The sequence below is a fragment of the Phyllopteryx taeniolatus genome, chromosome 2, assembly GCF_024500385.1.
Source record: "Phyllopteryx taeniolatus isolate TA_2022b chromosome 2, UOR_Ptae_1.2, whole genome shotgun sequence".
NCBI lineage: Eukaryota > Metazoa > Chordata > Actinopteri > Syngnathiformes > Syngnathidae > Phyllopteryx > Phyllopteryx taeniolatus.
The window spans coordinates 12,039,695-12,059,983 of NC_084503.1; the positions used below are offsets into that span (position 1 = coordinate 12,039,695).

Consider the following 20,289-nt stretch of genomic DNA (forward strand, 5'->3'; position numbering starts at 1 on the left):
TATTTCATGAAAAATGCCACAAAATGATATGCTATAACAAGTTAACAATTTCAACTGTGGTGATGGGATCAATAAAGATAAATTTAAGAATGAGTTTGAGGGTGGGATTTTTAGTCATGAGCCATGTATTGCACGTTTATATTCAATTAAGTTTTGTTCGTGGGGCTTGGCACTTCAATGTCGATGTTTAAATTATATTTAATTATATCTGTGAGGTTTATGTATTCCTTGAACAGAGGGACCATTTGCTTTTAAATGAATCACTGGAGTCATGTCAAAGCTAATGAGGTATTTTCCTCATCGTTAATGTTTTAACTGAATACAGTATATTGATTTGATATTTGAAACGAAGAGAAGTGACGGCGCTGTTACGATCGTATATTCATAGGAGGATTTATGCACTCTCATAATCATCCCGACTGCGATGAGGTTATTGGAGGAGCTAGCTAGCTTAGCCCTACTCCTTCCGGTCACCAATCACCCACTGCTTTACTTATTTAAACCTTGTATTGTATTACCAATATTAGCTGCTAAACTTGTCACAAGGGGAAAAAATATATAAATTGCGGTCATGACGTCACGTATCATCATTTCAAATTTGTGTGTGCATGTGGTTGCGAGTGGAAAACTTGATCGTTGTTGTTTTGTTTTTTCCCCCCCATTTCACTCTCTTTAAGAAACGCCTACTGTAGTCATGTGGAAAGGTTTTAAAACTTGGTTGTGAACCTAGTAAATCTAATTTCCCTCAAGGGATAAATAAAGTATCCTTCCAGCCATCCATACACGACTTCTGCTAAAGAAAAGATAAAAAAATCTCCAAAACACTAAGAAAACAGAGTAAACGCATACAATATGACAAAAGAAGTAAACATCGTTAGCAATACATAAAGGGCGCCATCAACTACATTTCTTTCTGCAGTGTTCTAGCTATGTTTGTATGCCAGTGTGTGCTGTTCTGGCAAACATGTCTAATTTATTTACGTCTGTGCAACCCTTTTGTGTGTATATGTAAATTTTGCACTTGCCACTGTAAGTCCCGGATGCACATGTCATGCAAACAATGAGTCCCAACACGTGAACAACGAGTCCCTGCAATTTATCATCACGGATTAGAGATAGAGTAATCCTCACCGTTCTTGCTTCGGGGTCCCGCAATATTGCAGATTTTTATTGCAGTTGTTACTTTATTTTTTACACTGTTTATGCAAATATTTTTGTGTTATCCATTGCTTTTGCTCTCTCTCAATAAATTGTGTTTAGGCCTGTCGCGAAGCAATTTTTTTAGGACAATATATTTTCCCCAAAACTATAGTGACAAATGATGGTATCGTTGTTTTTTCTCCCACTGATATAATGATATTGGAGCATAATAATGCCAGTACATCATTTGTAAGAACAATTCACTTTTAATTCTAATTGTAAGAATAATGAACATTGACATTGACATTGCAGAACAATAAATATATAAAAAATATAAATAAAACAATCAGACTCTGTTCACAAAAATTATACATAGGTATGAACAGCCATTAATGCCATAACAGGCAAATATACTGCCAATCAAGTTTCCAGTTGGTTAAGAAAAAGTGCCAAGTAGCAACATTAACAACGCAAGTAGATCAAAGCAACCTGTTTTGATTCAAGATTTGTTCTACTTTTTAAAAGTCTGCAGCCTTTCTTTAAACACTTCTTTGGCAACATGTTCAATGGCTGCATCTCACAATCTTATACTGTGTATAACGTGAGCATACAGTGCCGTGAAAAAGTATTGGCCCCTTTCTCAAAATCTGTGATTTTTGCGTTTCTTCTTTTTGTTTTGTTTTTTGCATTTTCTCCACTTTGTTTAAGATCATCAAACAAACGTAAATATCACACAAATATAACTCAAGTGAACTTAAAATGCTGTTATGTAAGATTCATTTAACACATTGTGGCAGATGATTGACGAGAGCTACTGCAAGCTAGCAGCTAAGCTAACTAGCTGGTATTAAAACGTTGCCAGGCAACATGGAGTACGCATTTTTCGGCACTGAGACCTACTTAAACAGACCTTGGTCATAGCGGGGGATCATTATGATTAAAGTAAGCCATTTTAAACTATCAAGAAGTTTTTTGGCAAATGCTTTTTTTTTTTTGCAGAGGGAAAAATTTGCCCACAGCCCGCTTTCTTTACATTGTGACTAAATCTGCGACCTCAAAAAACTGTCAAAAGGACTTAAACATGGGGCTATAGATAATTTTCAAATTATCAAATTGGACCTTTCATTTCTTGGACTATTATTTTTGGAATAATACAAGGAGTAAGAGATCGATTTGCTCATTGCTCGCCAAAGATAATACAAACTTCGATTCGGATTTTAGGGGGTGAGTCCGAGCACTTTTATATATATATATATATATATATATATATATATATATATATATATATATATATAAAATACACAGACCCTTTCCAAAAAAATTCAGCATCATGGAAAAGTTTATTTATTTCCATAATTCCATTCATAAAGGTAAACTTTCATAGATTATAGATTCAGGGCCCACAATTGAAATAATTTCAAGTATTTATTTGTTTATTTTTACATAATTTGGGCTTCCAGCTCATAAAACCCAAGAAATCAGGAATTCAAAAAATTTGAATACTGTGAAGAAATCACCATTTACTTCTCAGTTTTTGTAGGAAAAAAAAAAAAGAAAAATTAGGATCACATTAAATCCATCAAAATATGGTACTTTCAAAACAAGATGTTAATCTTCAATACTTGTTGGGAATCCCTTTGCTTTAATGACTGCCTCGATGCGCCGAGGCATTGAGGAAATCAGCCTAATCAGCCTGGGAGTTATGGAAGCCCAAATTTCCTTGATGCTTGCTATAGGTCTTTGTTTTTGAGTCTGGTGCACCTCCTTTTCCTATTGATAATACCCCATAGATTCTCAATGGGGTTTAGATCCAGCAGGTTGGCTGGCTAGTCGAGCACTGTGATGGCATGGGCATGAAACCAGGTTTTGGTGCTTTTGGCGGTATGGGCAGGGGCCAGGTCCTGCTTGAAGATGAAATCTACATCTCCATACAGATCTTCAGCAGCAGGAATCATGAAGCCCTCTAAAACATTCTGGTAAACTGTTGCTGGTAGACTGTTGCGGTGACCTTAGGATTTAAGAAAGCAGAGTTTACCAACACCTGCACTTGACATTGCACCCCAAATCATGACTGACTGGATATTTCACACTGGCTCTCAAGTAGCTTGGGTTTTTTTCTTCACCAGTCTTCCTCCAAACCCTTGGACCTTGATTCCCGAATGAAAGGCACACTTTATTTTCATCGGAAAAGAGGACCTTGGACCACTGGCCAACAGTCCAGTCCTTCTTCTCCTTGGCCCAGTTGGGACGCTTCTTATGTTGGCTCAGGCTCAGAAGTAACTTGACCCGAGGAACCCGACATTTGTAGCCCATCTCCCGGATGCGTCTGAATATGGTGGTTTTTGAAGCTGTGACTCCCGCCTCATTCCACTCTTTCTGGATCTCTGCTAGATTCTTGAATCTTCTCTGTTTCATAATCCGCTGAATCCCACGGTCATCTCTTTTGTTGGTGCATCTTCGCGTGCCACATTTTGTCCTTCCACTAGACTTTCCATTGATATGCTTGGACACAGCACTCTGTGAACAGCCAGCCTCCATACCTATGAACCTTTGTGGCTTACCCATCCTATGGAGGGTATCAATGGTCTTCTGGCCAGTTGTCAAGTCTGCAGTCTTCCCCATATTGAACCCAACTGAGACAATTGAACCAAACTGAAGCAATTAAATGAGACCTGGGGGGAAACTTGTGCAGGTGCTTTGAGTTGAGTAGATGATTAGTGTGTGACACTCCGTTTAAAACATTTATGGCCTGCAAAATTTGGGCGGATTTCTTAACAGTATTTTAATTTTTGCAATTCCTGATTTTGTGGGTTTTATGAGCTGGAAACCCAAATGATATAAAAATAAATACTTGAAATTGTGGGTCCTGAATCTAATCTATGAAAGTTTAACTTATATATACTATGCGTGCGTGCCCGGGGGAACAGTTTAGGGTTTCATATCCACTTAGCCACGGCTCCCCAATAATAATCAGAAATTTTAAGTATTTTTATACTGTTGTAATCTTCATAAATCATAGTTTTGGCAAATACCATAGTTGAGCCCCAGGGACTGTCAGTTTGACTGTAAATCCATTGGACAGGTAAAGATGGATGTATCATCTGTATTCATGGACAGCATCTGCAGACAGATAGGAGGAGGACTACAATGACTGCACTGACTATTTATTTTTATCAGGGCATTAGCAGATTAGGCACTCAAACTAACAAGGTCATCAAACTCAGATGGCTGTAAGCAGCAGACCTCTGCTGAGCAGCTGGCAGCAAGAGATGAGATTTGGTCCGTTACAGCGGGTTTCACTTTACCCCTGCTTCCCCCAAAACACTTCTGCATAACTTAAATTAATGTCTCAGGCACCTTCTTGTGCTCAACCTGCCTTTATCATTGTACAACCCCATTGTACAACCCCAGTTCCAATGAAGTTGGGACATTGTGTTAAACATAAATAAAAACAGAATACAATGATTTGCAAATCATGTTCGACCTATATTTAATTGAATACACTACAAAGACAAGATATTTACTGTTCAAACTGATACCCTTTATTGTTTTTAGCAAATAATCATTAACTTAGAATTTTATGGCTGCGACACATTCCAAAAAAGCTGGGACACGGGCATGTTTACCACTGTATATAAGCAATAGCGTCCATGAAGAAGACGTTGTTTGGATGGCAGCATATGTTTCTCCCAAACCTGTATGTACCTTTCAGCATTAATGGTGTCTTCACAGATGTGCAAGTTACCCATGCCATTGGCACTAACACAGCCCCATACCATCACAGATGCTGGCTTTTGAACTTTAACAGTCCGGATGGTTCGTTTCCTCTTTGGCCCGGAGGACACGACGTCCACAATTTCCCAAAACAAATTGAAATGTGGACTCGTCGGACCACAGAACACTTTTCCACTTTGCATCAGTCTATCTTAGATGAGCTCGGGCCCAGAGAAGCCGACGGCATTTCTGGGTGTTGTTGATAAATGGCTTTTGCTTTGCATAGTTGAGTTTTAAGTTGCACTTACGGATGAAGCGCCAAACTGTATTTACTGACAATGGTTTTCTGAAGTGTTCCTGAGCCTATGTGGTGATATCCTTTACACATTGATGTCGGTTTTTGATGCAGTGCCGCCTGAGGGATCGAAGGTCACGGGCATTCAATGTTGGTTTTTGGCCTTGCCGCTTACATGCAGTGATTTCTCCAGATTCTCTGAACCTTTTAATGATATGATGGACTGATGAACATGATTTGAAAATCATTGTATTCTGTTTTTATTTGTTTAACACAATGTCCCAACTTCATTGGAATTTGGGTTGTAGTTGCAAACCGTTTCCAGTGTCTTTCTGGTGCATTTATTGCTTGCTAATGGAGATATATTTCCATTACACCTTGTTGCGGCATCCTCACAGAAGACATCACATTATGCTTACTCGAGTCAGTCCAAGACTAAAACATGTCTTGAGAAAACTGCGAGTCCACTATGTCTGAGTCAGAGATGAGACTTAAAGTAAAACGTCCAAAATGGAAAAAATACACCACTAAAGTTGTCTTGAGGTCGTTCTCGACCACAGTACCACAATTTCTCTTAAATATGTCTTCATTTCATGTTCATTATTTTCGGTGTCATTTGCAGTCACATGGACTTCACAGTCATACTGAGAGGAGAGGGTTGAACGACTATTTTTTTTGTAGTTGACGCTATGATGATGATAGTTTAGTTGATGTTGACTAATTGGTGACGTCATTGATATTTTTTTCAATCTCAACTCGCTGTGGCCGCCAATGCAAGAAAAAAAAAAAACCTTTCTGTGTGCGCTTCCCAACGCTCGCTCGCTCACTCACTCACACTCTCACTCTCTCTCTCTCTCTCTCTCTCTCTCCCTCTCTCTCTCCCTCCCTCCCTCCGTCCCTCCCTCTCCCCCCCTGCTCTGGCACCACCACCGGACTCGAACAGTGTTTCTCACGGCTCGAGAATTTCTCACACCTGTGACCAGAGCTCCATGACGCGTTATTAGGATTCTCACCCACTTTCCTGATAGGACACAACCTGCTCCAATATTACTGGTTCCAGGCCATGCGCTGCTGCATGATGATTGGCTGCTGTATTCCGGAAGAACACACCCGACTGCTTTAAGTGTGGCAGCGTTAAAATTTTTCCCACTAACACTAACCCACCCTACTCCTAACCTTAACCCACCCTAAACCGCCTCAGCCCCAACCCAAGCCCTAAACCTAACCATAACAAATGTCTTTGTTTTTGTGTCGTACAAATATGAAACATGTTTGGGATGGTCATCTCGTTACATATGTCTCAAAAGTGTTCTCTGTCAATTGACTGTCTGTTGTCGTACTAGAGCGGCTCCAACTACCGGAGACAAATTCCTTGTGTGTTTTTTGGACATACTTGGCAAATAAAGATGATTCTGATTCTGATATGCGTAGCCTGTCCTTTCCATGATGCAGGAGCCAATCATGTTGCAGAAGGGCGTGTCCTGCCAGGAAAGTGCGTGGGAATTCTAATAACGCCTCCATGATGGGAACGGCTGGTAGTTTCACACTCTGCCGCAGTCAAGCAGCGCTGAACGGGGAGAGAGAGAAAGGGGGAAGAAGCTTCGCCTGTTGCCGACTCCTGTTGTTTTGATAGTGAAATTGTCTCAATGAAAGTGAACTTACTCTCCTTTGTAGAACTGGGTCACTGTTTAACGTGTTAAAATAAAAAGTCGCGTTGTGAGTCGCTTAACAGGCAGCACACCGCAGTATTGGCTCAAAGAGACATCCCTTCGTCTTTAGAAAGTAAACGTTTGAATAAATTTCCACCTTGAAAATTAACAGCACTGAACTATTGAATATACCTATTACACAACCTCACAGCATCACAGACTTCAAGAATAAGGTTATTTTTCCGTCAGATGGCGTCCCGGTAGCATGAAACGTATGGACACCGGAAACTGGTACGCCACATAATCCTTCACACGGAAATGCTTAATGCGTTGCCGTGCATATCGTCCATAGTAGACATTTTATTGAAATAGCTCTCTCTCAGAAAGTATCCAATAGAACTGAGCTTTATTATCGTTGGAAAGACTTAGAGAAGCCATGGCCAAGATGGCTCGCACTTCCTCATATAGCTAAATGTAGATATTACTCTTTTATTATTTATTTATTTGGGTAATCGGGGAGTTCTTTATTGTGACATTGGACTTTATTAGAATAGGAAAAGTTACTAAACACAAAGGGAAACATACTGAATATGTCTAAATAGTTGAATTTTAATGACTTTCTGTAGACTCTCTTAACATGAATGAGAAAGATCCATCATTGTTGTTTAAGTAATCTTCCTCATTTTGGGCTAAGGTCACAGCTGTTGTCATAGTAAACAATGGGGATTCATGAATGACTCATTTAGTTCATTTTCACTGCAGTCTGATCTCACAAACTAATCAAAAAATAAATCAGTTTGATTCGTTGGTGTCTAGCTGGAGGTGTCAATGATGAGAGCCTCTCAGTTTCTTGTCAGGTTTTCCCTTTTCTGGTAGATAACATTTAGGACTGCAGAGCAGGCTGACTAGAAATAAATCCTTGTGGGCTCAGCTTAGTTTATCTGGATTTCTTCTCTCAGCACAGCCTCCCTCCGTGTTTGACGCAAGTGCATGACCTTGACAAGAATGTAGCTCATTGTTGTTTTCAACTGAACTGTGGTCAGGGTTTGGTGAAGAGGGATGGGCAAAGAGGAGAACATATCGAACAGTACAGCGTAGAATCTAAATCTACTGTAAATAAAATTGTCACATCTGTTTTAGCTGAAACAATGTTAATTCTTTACAGTGTTTTAAAACCATTAGAAAGTTTTGTCCTAAAAAGTAAATGCACTATAAACATTTATGTTGCCAGCAAAGCTTCCAGCTCTACCCATCCTAATCCACTTAAAACCCAATCCCCATGCTTTTATTTTAAAAACAATGCCAGGCATAGCTTCAAGGCTGCAAGCTGAGCCAGGAAGAGGCAATAATTAGGTCGACAAGGTCATGTTGAACCAAGGCAAGTGGAAAGTATACCAAACCACCTGCCGAGTGTTGGTCAGTCAACCACACAGCCTTTAGCCTACTGTGTTTATGCAACAGTATGAGTGTAAAAAAAAAAAAAAAAAAAAAAAAAAAAAAAAAAAAGGACCGTGATTGCAATGCAGTGATGCAACTGACTTTCAGCAAATCATTAACTATTGATGCTTGACTGTTATTTAAGCTTGCTCAAATTTCTGCCTGAGGGAGGAACAATAAACAGACTTGGTGGAAGGTTGACGAGTGGATATTATGTGCCCAACATTTGGCAGTATGTGGCTCTGAACCTTACTAAGGATGACACAGCATGGGGGGACATTATAAAAGGATAACTGTTGAAAAAAATACATCCATAACCTCAGTGAGCCTTTTTCCACGTTGAATAAAAATTAACAAGAATTAAGCCAATCAATCATTGAGGTCAAACACCTTTATTTCAGTGCAGAAACACTGAATACAGTATGCACATCTTTTCATTCCCTTGGCATTTGTGTCCACTCTTGACAGCAGCATTCCTGTATTTACAGTGTACCCACTATTTAACTGTGTTGGCAGCAAAAGGATTACTCACTTTAAAGTTTTCACATTCTCTGTTATAGAAAACAAAACAACATACTCCAGAAGGATAAAGATAGAATAAGCTAAACCAACATGACCTCGAGGCTACTGTCACCTCCAGATCACGGTCAAAAATGCCAGGTGTGAGTGTTTATAGCACACAGGCCAGCCAAAATAGCGGAAGATGAGGGTTTACATACAACCCCAATTCCAATGAAGTTGGGACATTGTGTTAAACAAATAAAAACAGAATACAATGATTTGCAAATCATGTTCAACCTATATTTAATTGAATACACTACAAAGACAAGGTATTTAATGTTCAAGCTGATAAACTTTATTGTTTTTAGCAAATAATCATTAACTTAGAATTTTATGGCTGCAACACGTTCCAAAAAAGTTGGGACAGGCTCATGTTTACCGCTGTGTTACATCACCTTTTCTTTTAACAACATTCAATAAACGTTTGGGAATTGAGGACACTAATTTTTTAAGCTTTTTAGGTGGAATTATTTCCCATTCTTGCTTGATGTACAGCTTCAGCTGTTCAACAGTCCGGGGTCTCCCTTGTATTTTACGCTTCATAATGCGCCACACATTTTCAATGGGAGACAGGTCTGGACTGCAGGCAGGCCAGTCTAGTGCCCGCACTCTTTTACTACAAAGCCACGCTGTTGTAACACGTGCAGAATGTGGTTTGGCATTGTGTTGCTGAAATAAGCAGGGGCCTGCATGAAAAAGACGTTGCTTGGATGGCAGCGTATGTTTCTCCAAAACCTGTATGTACCTTTCAGCATTAATGGTGCCTTCACAGATGTGTAAGCTACCCATGTCACTGGCACTAACACAGCTCCATACCATCACAGATGCTGGCTTTTGAACTTTGCGTCCATAACAGTCCAGGTGGTTCTTTTCCACTTTCACACGACGTCCACAATTTCCAAAAACAATTTGAAATGTGGACTCGTCGGACCACAGAACACTTTTCCACTTTGCATCAGTCCATCTTAGATGAGCTCGGGCCCAGAGAAGCCGGCGGCGCTCCTGGGTGTTGTTGATAAATGGCTTTTGCTTTACATAGTAGAGTTTCAATTTGCACTTACGGATGTAGCGCCAAACTGTATTTACTGACATTGGTTTTCTGAAGTGTTCCTTAGCCCACGTGGTGATATCCTTTACACATCGATGTCGGTTTTTGATGCAGTGCCGCCTGAGGGATCGAAGGTCATGGGCGTTCAATGTTTGTTTTCAGCCTTGCTGCTTATATCCAGTGATTTGTCCAGATTCCCTGAACCTTTTGATGATATTATAGACCATAGATGATGAAATCCCTAAATTCCTTGCAATTGTACGTTGTCCTTAAACTGTTGGACTATTTTCTCACGCAGTTGTACACAAAGAGGTGAACCTCGCCCCACCTGACTGAGCAATTCAGGGAAGCTCCTTTTATACCCAATCATGGCACCCACCTGTTCCCAATTAGCCTGTTCGTCTGTGGGATGTTCCAAGCAGGAACAAGACTTCCTCAGTCTTTTTTGCCACCTGTCCCAGCTTTTTTGGAACATATTGCAGCCATAAAATTCCAAGTTAATGATTATTTGCTAAAAACAATAACGTTTGTCAGTTTGAACATTAAATATCCCGTCTTTGTAGTGTATTCAGTTAAATATAGGTTGAACATGATTTGCAAATCATTGTATTCTGTTTTTATTTGTTGAACACAATATGCCAACTTCATTGGAATTGGGGTTGTAGATATAATGACTACAAGTACGACTGTCCACACATACAGCTGTAACAAACCTTGATTTTGGCCACAGCTAATTGTTTTTTATTATAATAGATTGCTTTTTTTTTATGATTCTCTGTTCAATTTAATATATTATTAACTAATTCTATTTGGGCTTACCTCGTCAGATAATTATTTTTTGTATGAAATTAGTAGCCCTAATGTTGTACCTGTAGTAGGATTTATATTGTGTTTTACAGGTCACATTGGCCAAATGTTAATTGAGCAGATTGGGAAGCCCCACTTCTCTTGATTTTGCCCTGTGGTCTTTTGTGCCGTCTCTTTGTTCTCATCTGTTTTACTTCCCATCTTGCTTTTGGCTATGAGGGATGTCTTTGACTAATGTCTGTTCTTTTATTAGCATTTGCAGATGTCTTCACAGCAGTAGCCTTACATAATCTCTGAAAGGGAGATGTAAAATCGGCTTTTTGTAGCTTTCATGCTTATGGCAGTACCCTAAAAGTCATTGTAAACATCTTTATTCATCTATGGGCTAAATATTGTGTGGTTTATTTCCAGAGCAATGTACATAACCAGTTAAATGTTTAGACACACTTTCTCATGCTATCAAATGAGAAACCGTGCCAAAAATTTGACTGGTAGTGTACAGCCAATAAAAGAATGTATTGTATACTATTAATGGGATACATCAGGATATTATATACAGTTGAAACCAGAAATTTACATACACTATATAAAAAGACATGCATTATTTTTTCTCACTGTCTGATATGAAATCAGACTAAATATTTTCTTTTTCAGGTTAATTAGAGTACCAAAATTATTTCTATCTGCTAAATGCCAGAATAATGAGAGACGGATTTTTTTAGTAGTAGTGTAACAATTTATTCATTATATTGATGTATCGATTTTTCTTGCTACGATCACACTGGATCGCTCTGAGTTCGATCCTGAATCTGTAATCATGTGTATACACCTTTAAGGGGGCTGGCGGGGGTGTGGAGTGTGACATCAGCGGAAGGAGAAGTCAGTCTGGGATAAGACGCTCTTGGCATGAGTTGTGGCCAACAGCAGCTCGTAAGTTTGTGTTGTTCTTGTGTTTGCCGCAAGTTCAGTAAAGCGACTGACAGTGCATTTGGTGACTCCCTTCCTCCTTGACCACTTCCCAGGGCATTACAATACTATTGGGATATAGAGTAGCTGCCTGTTAATAGCAGGAAAGAGTTAAGTGTCAAGCTGAGACACATCTTACATTGCTTAACAAGCACCCTGAATATATTATGTCACGTTATAGTTGCGCACACTGTACTTGTATGTTATGGCCAGTGTACTTACAGTACATCGTATCTGGATGTGGCTACATTTTGAGTCAAGAATTGTAGGTTGGAAAAGAATGATTACGAGTGACAAAGTTTGTGAAAAAATTTGTTTCCCCCATCGAGGTGTCTTCATTTTCATCTTCATTTTAGTTTAGTTAGTCTGGTCTAAGCTAATAAACACACAGCCACAAACCTACTGTATTATTATGTCACATCCTAAAATGGTAGCTGCTCAAGTGAAGTTGCACAGCAGGCTCCTTATGCCTTTTTAATGACTGCCTTATGTTTTTTTTATACTTAAAAGTAAAGCCGCTCCTCCACATTGAGAGGAGCCAAATGAGGTGGCTCGGGCCTCTGTTTAGGATGCCTCCTGGGCGCCTCCCTGGTGAGGTGTTCCGGGCACGTCCTACAGGGAGAAGACCCCGGGGACGACCCAGGACAGTGTGTATAATATGCGCAGGCCCCTTCCAAAGCATTGGAAAGGCAATGTCAATTCCTTTGTTTTTGTTGTATACTGAAGACATTTGGGTTTCAGATCCAAAGCTGAATATGACACAAAGGTTCAGAACTCCAGCTTTTATTTCATGGTATTTACATCGAGATGTGTTAAAAAAAAAAAAAAAAAACTCTGGACAGAGCACCTTTTGTTTGAAGCCACCCACTTTTGAAATGAGCAAAAGTATTGGAACGTGACTGATGGGTGTTTCCCGTTGCTCAGGTGTTGCCTTTTAGATTGATTGCTTAAATATTAGCTAGTGCTTGTTTTAGGCTTTGGGTTTCACCTGTGAAAACTGCATTTGCTGTTAAGCAAAAATGAAGACCAGATAGCTGTCTATGGTAGAAAAGCAAACCATTCAGAGCTATTGCACAAACATTGGGCACAGCCATTACAACAAAAGAAACTGTACTGAGCAACAGACATCGAACAGGTTGGCCAAGGGTATTCACAGCAGTTGATGACAGAAACATTGTGAGAGCTGTGAAGAAACACACAAAGACAACAGTCAGTGACATCACTGCCCACCTCCACAGGGCAGGGGTGAAGGTTTCATAATCCACTGTTCAAAAAAGACTTTGAGAGAAGAAATATACAGGGTGTACCACAAGATGCAAACCACTCATCAGCAAAAAACAAATCGGAAGGTCAGATTGGATTTTGAAAACAAGTACAGAGATGAGCCACAAACGTTTTGCAACAAAGTTTTATAGACTGATGAGACCAAGATTAACCTTTACCAAAGTGATGGAAAGGCCAAAGTATGGAGAAAGAAAGGATCTGCTTATGATCCAAAACACACAAGATCTTCTGTGAAGCATGGTGGAGGTAATGTCATGGCTTGGGCTTGCATGGCTGCTTCTGGAACGGCCGTGCTCATTAGTCTTTATTGATGATGTAACTCTGGGATTGGCTGGCAACCAGTTCAGGGTGTACCCCGCCTCCTGCCCGATGACAGCTGGGATAGGCTCCAGCACGCCCGCGACCCTAGTGAGGAGAAGCGGCTCAGAAAATGGATGGATGGATGGATGATGTAACTCATGATGGTAGCAGCAAAATGAATTCTGAAGCGGACAAAACCATTTCGTCAATTTACAGAGAAATGCATCCAAACTAATCTGGAGAAGCTTAATCATGAAACAAGACAATGACCCAAAACACACTGCCAACACAACAAAGGACTTCATCAGGGGGGAAAAGTGGAAGGTCTTAGACTGGCCAAGTCAATGACCGGACCTTAACCCAATAGAGCACAGGTGTCAAACTGGTGTCCCGGGGGCCAGATCCGGCCCGCCACATCATTTTATGTGACCCGCAAAAGCAAATCAAAATTGCTCCTTGTGTTCTGGTATAATACCATTGAGATATTTGCAAGCATTTTTTTGTTACCAAACCCACTATGAAAAGAAATGTAATAATCGAGTTTTGAATAGGCTGATTTCAAAACTGGTTATTCATCAATGTGTTGTATATACTGTATGTAATTACAGTATATGATGTAATATTTTATTTATATGGGTTCACAGTTGTAGCGACCCTCAGAGGCGTTCCTCCCAATCCTCCCTACATGAGCATTGAAGTCCCCCAGCAGAACGATGGAGTCCCCAGCGGGAGCGCTCTCCAGCACCCTCTCCAAGGACTCCAAAAAGGGTGGGTACTCTGAACTGCTGTTTGGTGCATTTGCACAAACAACAGTCAGGACCCGTCCCCCCACCCGAAGGTGGAGGGAGGCTACACTCTCGTCCACCGGGGTGAACCCCAACATACAGGCGCCAAGCCAGGGGCAATAAATATTCCCACACCTGCTCTGTGCCTCTCACCGTGGGCAACTTCAGAGTGGAAAAGAGTCCAACCCCTCTCAAGAGGGCTGGTACCAGGGTCCAAGCCGTGTGGAGGCAGCCCGACTATAGCTAGTCGGAACTTCTCAACTTCACACACCAGCTTGGACTCCTTCCCTGCCAGAGAGGTGACATTCCACATCCCTAGAGTCAGTGTCTGTAGCCGGGTATCGAATCGCCAAGGTCCCCACCTTCGGCCACTGCCCAGGTTACACTGCAACCGACCCCTATGGCCCCTCCCACAGGTGGTGAGCCCATGGGAAGGGGCACCCACGTTACCCTTTCAGGCTGTGCCCGGCCGGGCCCCATGGATGCAGGCCCGGCCACCAGGCGCTCGACTTCGAGCCCCACCTCCAGGCCTGTCTCCAGAGGGGGGGCCCGGTGACCCGCGTCCGGGCAAGGGAAAGCTAAATCCATTAATTTTGTTCATCATAGGGCTTTTTGGAGCCGTGCTTTGTCTGGTCGCTCACCTAGGACCTGTTTGCCAAGGGTATATGTGTGTGTGTGTGTGTATGTCTATATATATATATATATATATATATATATATATATATATATATATATATATATATATATATATATATATATATATATATATATATATATAGTAAAGAGTATAACGTTTGAGTTGACAAGATAAAGCCTAAGGATCATAAAAAACGGATGTGATGGTATCAGAATCTTCTTCTTTTCCTTTTGGCTTGTCCCGTTAGGGGTCGCCACAGCGCGTCATCCTTTTCCATGAGAGCCTATCTCCTGCATCCTCCTCTCGAACACCAACTGCCATCATGTCTTCCCTCACGACATCCATCAACCTTCTCTTTGGTCTACCTCTAGCTCTCTTGCCTGGCAGCTCCATCCTCATCATCCTTCTACAAATATACTCACTATTTCTCCTCAGGACATGTCCAAACCATCGAAGTCTGCTCTCTCTAACTTTGTCTCCAAAACATCGAACCTTGGCTGTCCCTCTGTTGAGCTCATTTCTAATTTTATCCAACCTGGTCACTCCGAGAGCAAACCTCAACATCTTCATTTCTGCCACCTCCAGCTCTGCTTCCTGTTGTCTCTTCAGTGCCACTGTCTCTAATCCGTACATCATGGCTGGCCTCACCACTGTTTTATAAACTTTGCCCTTCATCCTAGCAGACTCTTCTGTCACATAACAGACCTGACACCTTCCTCCACCCGTTCCAACCTGCTTGGACCTGTTTCTTCACTTACTGACCACACTCCCCATTGCTCTGGACGGTTGACGCCAAGTATTTAAAGTCCTCCACCCTTGCTATCTCTTTTCCCTGTAGCCTCACTCTTCCCCCACCACCCCTCTCATTCATGCACATATATTCTGTCTTACTTTGGCTAATCTTCATTCCTCTTCTTTCCAGTACATGCCTCCATCTTTCTAACTGTTCCTCCAGCTGCTCCCTGCTTTCACTGCAGATCACAATGTCATCTGCAAACATCATGGTCCACGGGGATTCCAGTCTAACCTCATCTGTCAGCCTATCGATCACCACTGCAAAAAGGAAGGGGCTCAGGGCTGATCCCTGATGCAGTCCCACCTCCACCTTAAATTCGTCTGTCACACCTACAGCACACCTCACCGCTATTCTGCTGCCCTCGTACATGTCCTGTATTATTCTAACATACTTCTCTGCCATGCCAGACTTCGCCATGCAGTACCACAGTTCCTCTCTGGGTACTCTGTCATAGGCTTTCTCTGTGTCTACAAAGACACAATGTAGCTCCTTCTGACCTTCTCTGTACTTTTCCATCAACATCCTCAAGGCAAATAATGCATCTGTGGTACTCTTTCTAGGCATGAAACCATACTGTTGCTCGGAAATGCTCACTTCTGTCCTGAGTCTAGCCTCCACTACTCTTTCCCATAACTTCATTGTGAGGCTCATCAACTTTATTCCTCTATAGTTCCCACAGCTCTGCACATCACCTTTGTTCTTAAAAATGGGCACCAGTACACTTTTCCTCCATTCCTCAGGCATCTTCTCACACGCTAGAATTCTATTGAACAAGCTGGCCAAAAACTCTACAGCCACCTCTCCTAGATGCTTCCATACCTCCACAGGAATGTCATCAGGACCAACTGCCTTTCCATTTTTCATCCTCTTTAATGCCTTTCTAACTTCCCCCTTACTAATCATTGCCACTTCCTGGTCCACCACACTTGCCTCTTCTACTCTCCCTTCTCTCTTTTTCCTCATTCATCAACTCCTCAAAGTATTCTTTCCATCTAGCGAGCACACTGCTGGCACCAGTCAACATATTTCCATCTCTATCCTTAATCACCCTAACCTGCTGCACATCCATCCCATCTCTATCCCTCTGTCTGGCCAGCCTGTATAGATCCCTTTCTCCTTCTTTAGTGTCCAATCTGTCATACATGTCATCATATCCCTCTTGTTTGTCCTTTGCCACCTCTACCTTTGCCCTGTGTCGCATCTCAATGTATTCCTTTCGCCTCTCCTCGGTCCTCTCAGTGTCCCACTTCTTCTTAGCTAACCTTTTTCCTTGTATGATTTCCTGTACTGTGTGGTTCCACCACCAAGTCTCCTTCTCTCCTTTCCTGCTAGAAGATACACCAAGTACTCCTGCCTGCCTCTCTGATCACCTTGGCTGCAGTGGTCCAGTCTTCTGGAAGCTCCTCCCGTTCACCGAAAGCCTGTCTCACCTCTTCCCGAAAAACTGCACAACACTCGTCCTTCTCAGCTTCCACCACATGGTTCTCGTCTCTGCCTTTGTCTTCCTAATCTTCCTCCCCACCACCAGAGTCATCTCACACACCACCGTCCTATGCTGTCTAGCCACACTCTCCCCTACCACTACCTTACAGTTGGTAACCTCCTTCAGATTACATCGTCTGCACATGATGTAATCCACCTGCGTGCTTCTACCTCCGCTCTTCTAGGTCACCCTATGTTCGTGCCTCTTCTGGGAAAAAAAGTGTTCACTACAGCCATTTGCATCCTTGTTTCAAAGTCTACCACCATCTGTCCCTCCAAGTTCCTTTCCTTACCCATCAATTGTTCATCACCCCTATTACCTTCACCAACATGTCCATTACAATCTGCACCAATTACGACTCTATCTCTGTCTGGGATGCTCCGAACTACTTTGTCTAGCTCCTTCCAGAATTTCTCTTTCACCTCTAGGTCACATCATACCTGTGGGGCATACCCACTAATCACATTACACACAACACCCTCAATTTCCAGTTTCAGCCTCATCACTCGATCTGATACTCTTTTCACCACCAAGACATTCTTAGCCAACTCTTCTTTTAAAATAACCCCGACTCCAATTTCTCTTCCCATCTACACTATGGTAAAATAATTTAAACCCTGCCCCTAAACTTCTAGCCTTACTGCCTTTCCACCTGGTCTCCTGGACACACAATATATCAACCTTTCTCCTCATCATCATGTCAACCAACTCCCGAGATTTTCCAGTCATAGTCCCAACATTCAAAGTCCCGACATTCAGTTCTAGGCTCTGTGCTTTCCTCTTCTCTTTCTGCCGAAGAACCCGCTTTGCACCTCTTCTTCTTCTTTGACTTCGACCCACAGTAGCTGAATTTCCAACGGCGCCCTGCAGGTTGATGGCGCCGGTGGCGGACGTTGTTAACCTGGGCTACGACCGATCCGGTATGGAATTCTTTGGATGAATGCTCATATTTGTTTGGCAAAGTTTTAAGCCGGATGCCCTTCCTGACGCAACCCTCTGCATTTATCTGGGCTTGGGACCGGCCTACAGTTTGCACTGACTTGTGCCCCCCATAGGGCTGCATTACAAGAATACAAGATTTTATTGCAAATATGCCTTGTATATATATTATTGCAAATTTGCCTTGTAGTCTGATCCACGCATTATGTGTTGTCTGTTTAAAACGTCGGTCTGTCTGCTGGATGGCAGATTTGAAGGCAACGAGCGCAAAAGTATCAATAAAGATTAGGGATACCTTACGATAACTATTGGACCAATAACTATTGGCCCGATATTGGGGAAAAAATAATGTCACACTCATCGATCCAATAACAAAAAAACAAAAAAACACTGGACCAATAACACGAGCCGTATCATTCCAATATCATCCGGCTGCACACTGGTCGCCATTTGCCAGACCTTTGCATTGGCTCCTTTCCAGTCATGGATTTTATGACCAGAATTCTTCACCTACGACACCCCAAAAAGCTTATGCCACGAAACAGTGAAGTTGCTAAGCATCTCAAACTGACAGAGGAACAGCAGGGGGGCGCTTGGCCGCATGCAGAAGCACGTTTGTCTCGGTGTGCTAACAGCTAATCCCTCCAAACGCCGCTCCTATTCATCTTCCTTTACAACTTTAGCTTACTGGACAAAGAATCAGATCACCTACAAATGGAATGACCATCAAAACACAAAATGGCCCTCCTTCATTCGACTAATAACTAATACTATGCCCATCTGTCATCTTGGTGTGTCCCCCCCCACACACACACACACACATAACACAGCACACGTCTGAAACCTTGGTGTAGTGATAGATTCCAACCTGACTTTCAACAGTCATATCAAATCAATTACTAAAACAGCCTTATACCAGCTGAAGAACATATCCAGATTGAAGACTTGGATGTGCCAAGGAGAGCAGAAGAACCTCAGCCATGCTTTTATCTCAAGTAGACTTGACTACTGTAATGTTGTTCAGACTGGACTACCCCAAAAGAGCATTAAACAGCTGGAGCACATTCAGAATGCTGCAGCTTGGGTTATGACCAGAACAAAGCAGTCATAACATATTACTCCAGTTCTTAAGTCTCTACACTGGCTTACAGTCAGCTTTAGAATAGATTTTAAAGTTCTGCTACTGGTCGATAATTGGTTTCGGTCCTGAATACATGAAAGAAATGGTAATGGGAAATAAACCCGGTTATGGCTCTGAGATCTCCAGACTCTGGTCAAATAGTGGAGCACAGAGTCCAAAGCAAACATGGTGAAGCAGCATTTAGCTGTTATGGTGCACACAAATGGAATAAGTTGCCAACAGAAGTGACGTCAGCCCCAAGTGTGAATGTTTTTAAGTCCAGGTTACAAACTTTTTTTTTCTCATGCTTTTTAGAGCATTTCCACTTTTAAATGATCTTTCTTGCACTGCACGCCGTTTTAATTGTATTTTCATTTTTCTCTTTGGCTCAAATATTTGTTTTTTTTCTTTGTTTATAAATGCTTTTAATCTTGGAAAGCACATTGTGTTACCTTGTGTATGAAATGCGCTATATAAATAAATTTTCTTTGCTTTTTCCTCCAAATGTAACGATGCTCATTATGGCCAAACAATTCAATTTGAGTTTCGTCAGACCACAGGACATGTCTCCAAAAAGGTCTTTGTCACTGTGTGGATTTGCGAACTGTCATCTGGCTTTTTTGATGTTTCTTCTGGAGTAATGGCTTCTTCCAGCAAGAGTGGCCTTTCAACCCATGTTGTACAGTACTCATTTCACTGTGAATAATGGCACACTCTTACCAGCTTCAGCCAGCACCTTCACAAGGTCTTTTGCTCTTGTGTTTATATGCACATTTTGAACCAAAGCATGTTCATCTCTGGGACTCAGAACTGTCTCAGTCCTGACTGGGATGCAGCTATCGCATATTTTATTATTCTAGTAGCTCCCTAAAAATTTTATTAAATATTCTAGTATTCAGATAAACTGTTTTTGCTTGGTATTTTATTTTGGTTATCAACTTTTATTTCTTAAATTCACACTGAGCAACAAACTCTATTCTTGGCTATAAACATTTTCAGTGAGGGAATTTCATACACAAATAAAAATACAACCCCAATTCCAATGAAGTTGGGACGTTGTGTTAGCCATAAATAAAAATAGAATACAATGATTTGCAAATCATGTTCAACCTATATTTAATGGAATACACTACAAAGACCAGATATTTAATGTTCAAACTGATAAACTTTGTTTTTAGCAAATAATCATTAACTTAGAACTTTATGGCTGCAACACCTTCCAAAAAAGCTGGGAGAGGGTCATGTTTACCACTGTGTTACATCACCTTTTCTTTTAACAACATTCAATAAACGTTTGGGAACTGAGGACACTAATTGTTGAGGCTTTG

At 41.4% G+C, this 20,289-nt stretch overlaps 1 protein-coding gene across 5 annotated transcripts in view; it reads left to right on the forward strand.

Moving 5' to 3' along the window:
* Positions 1-20,289, forward strand: part of LOC133471342 (zinc finger protein 609-like) — a 150,768-nt gene that overhangs the window by 74,855 nt on the left and 55,624 nt on the right. Inside the window, exon 1 of one of the 5 annotated variants that reach the window (XM_061760826.1) lies at positions 9,822-11,581. The exons of the other annotated variants lie outside the window; for them this stretch is intronic. Within the exon in view, the coding sequence (XP_061616810.1) occupies positions 11,558-11,581 (24 nt within the window). The 5' untranslated portion in view covers positions 9,822-11,557. Of the gene's footprint in view, positions 1-9,821; positions 11,582-20,289 lie in introns of those variants that run through there. 5 annotated transcript variants of the gene reach the window in all.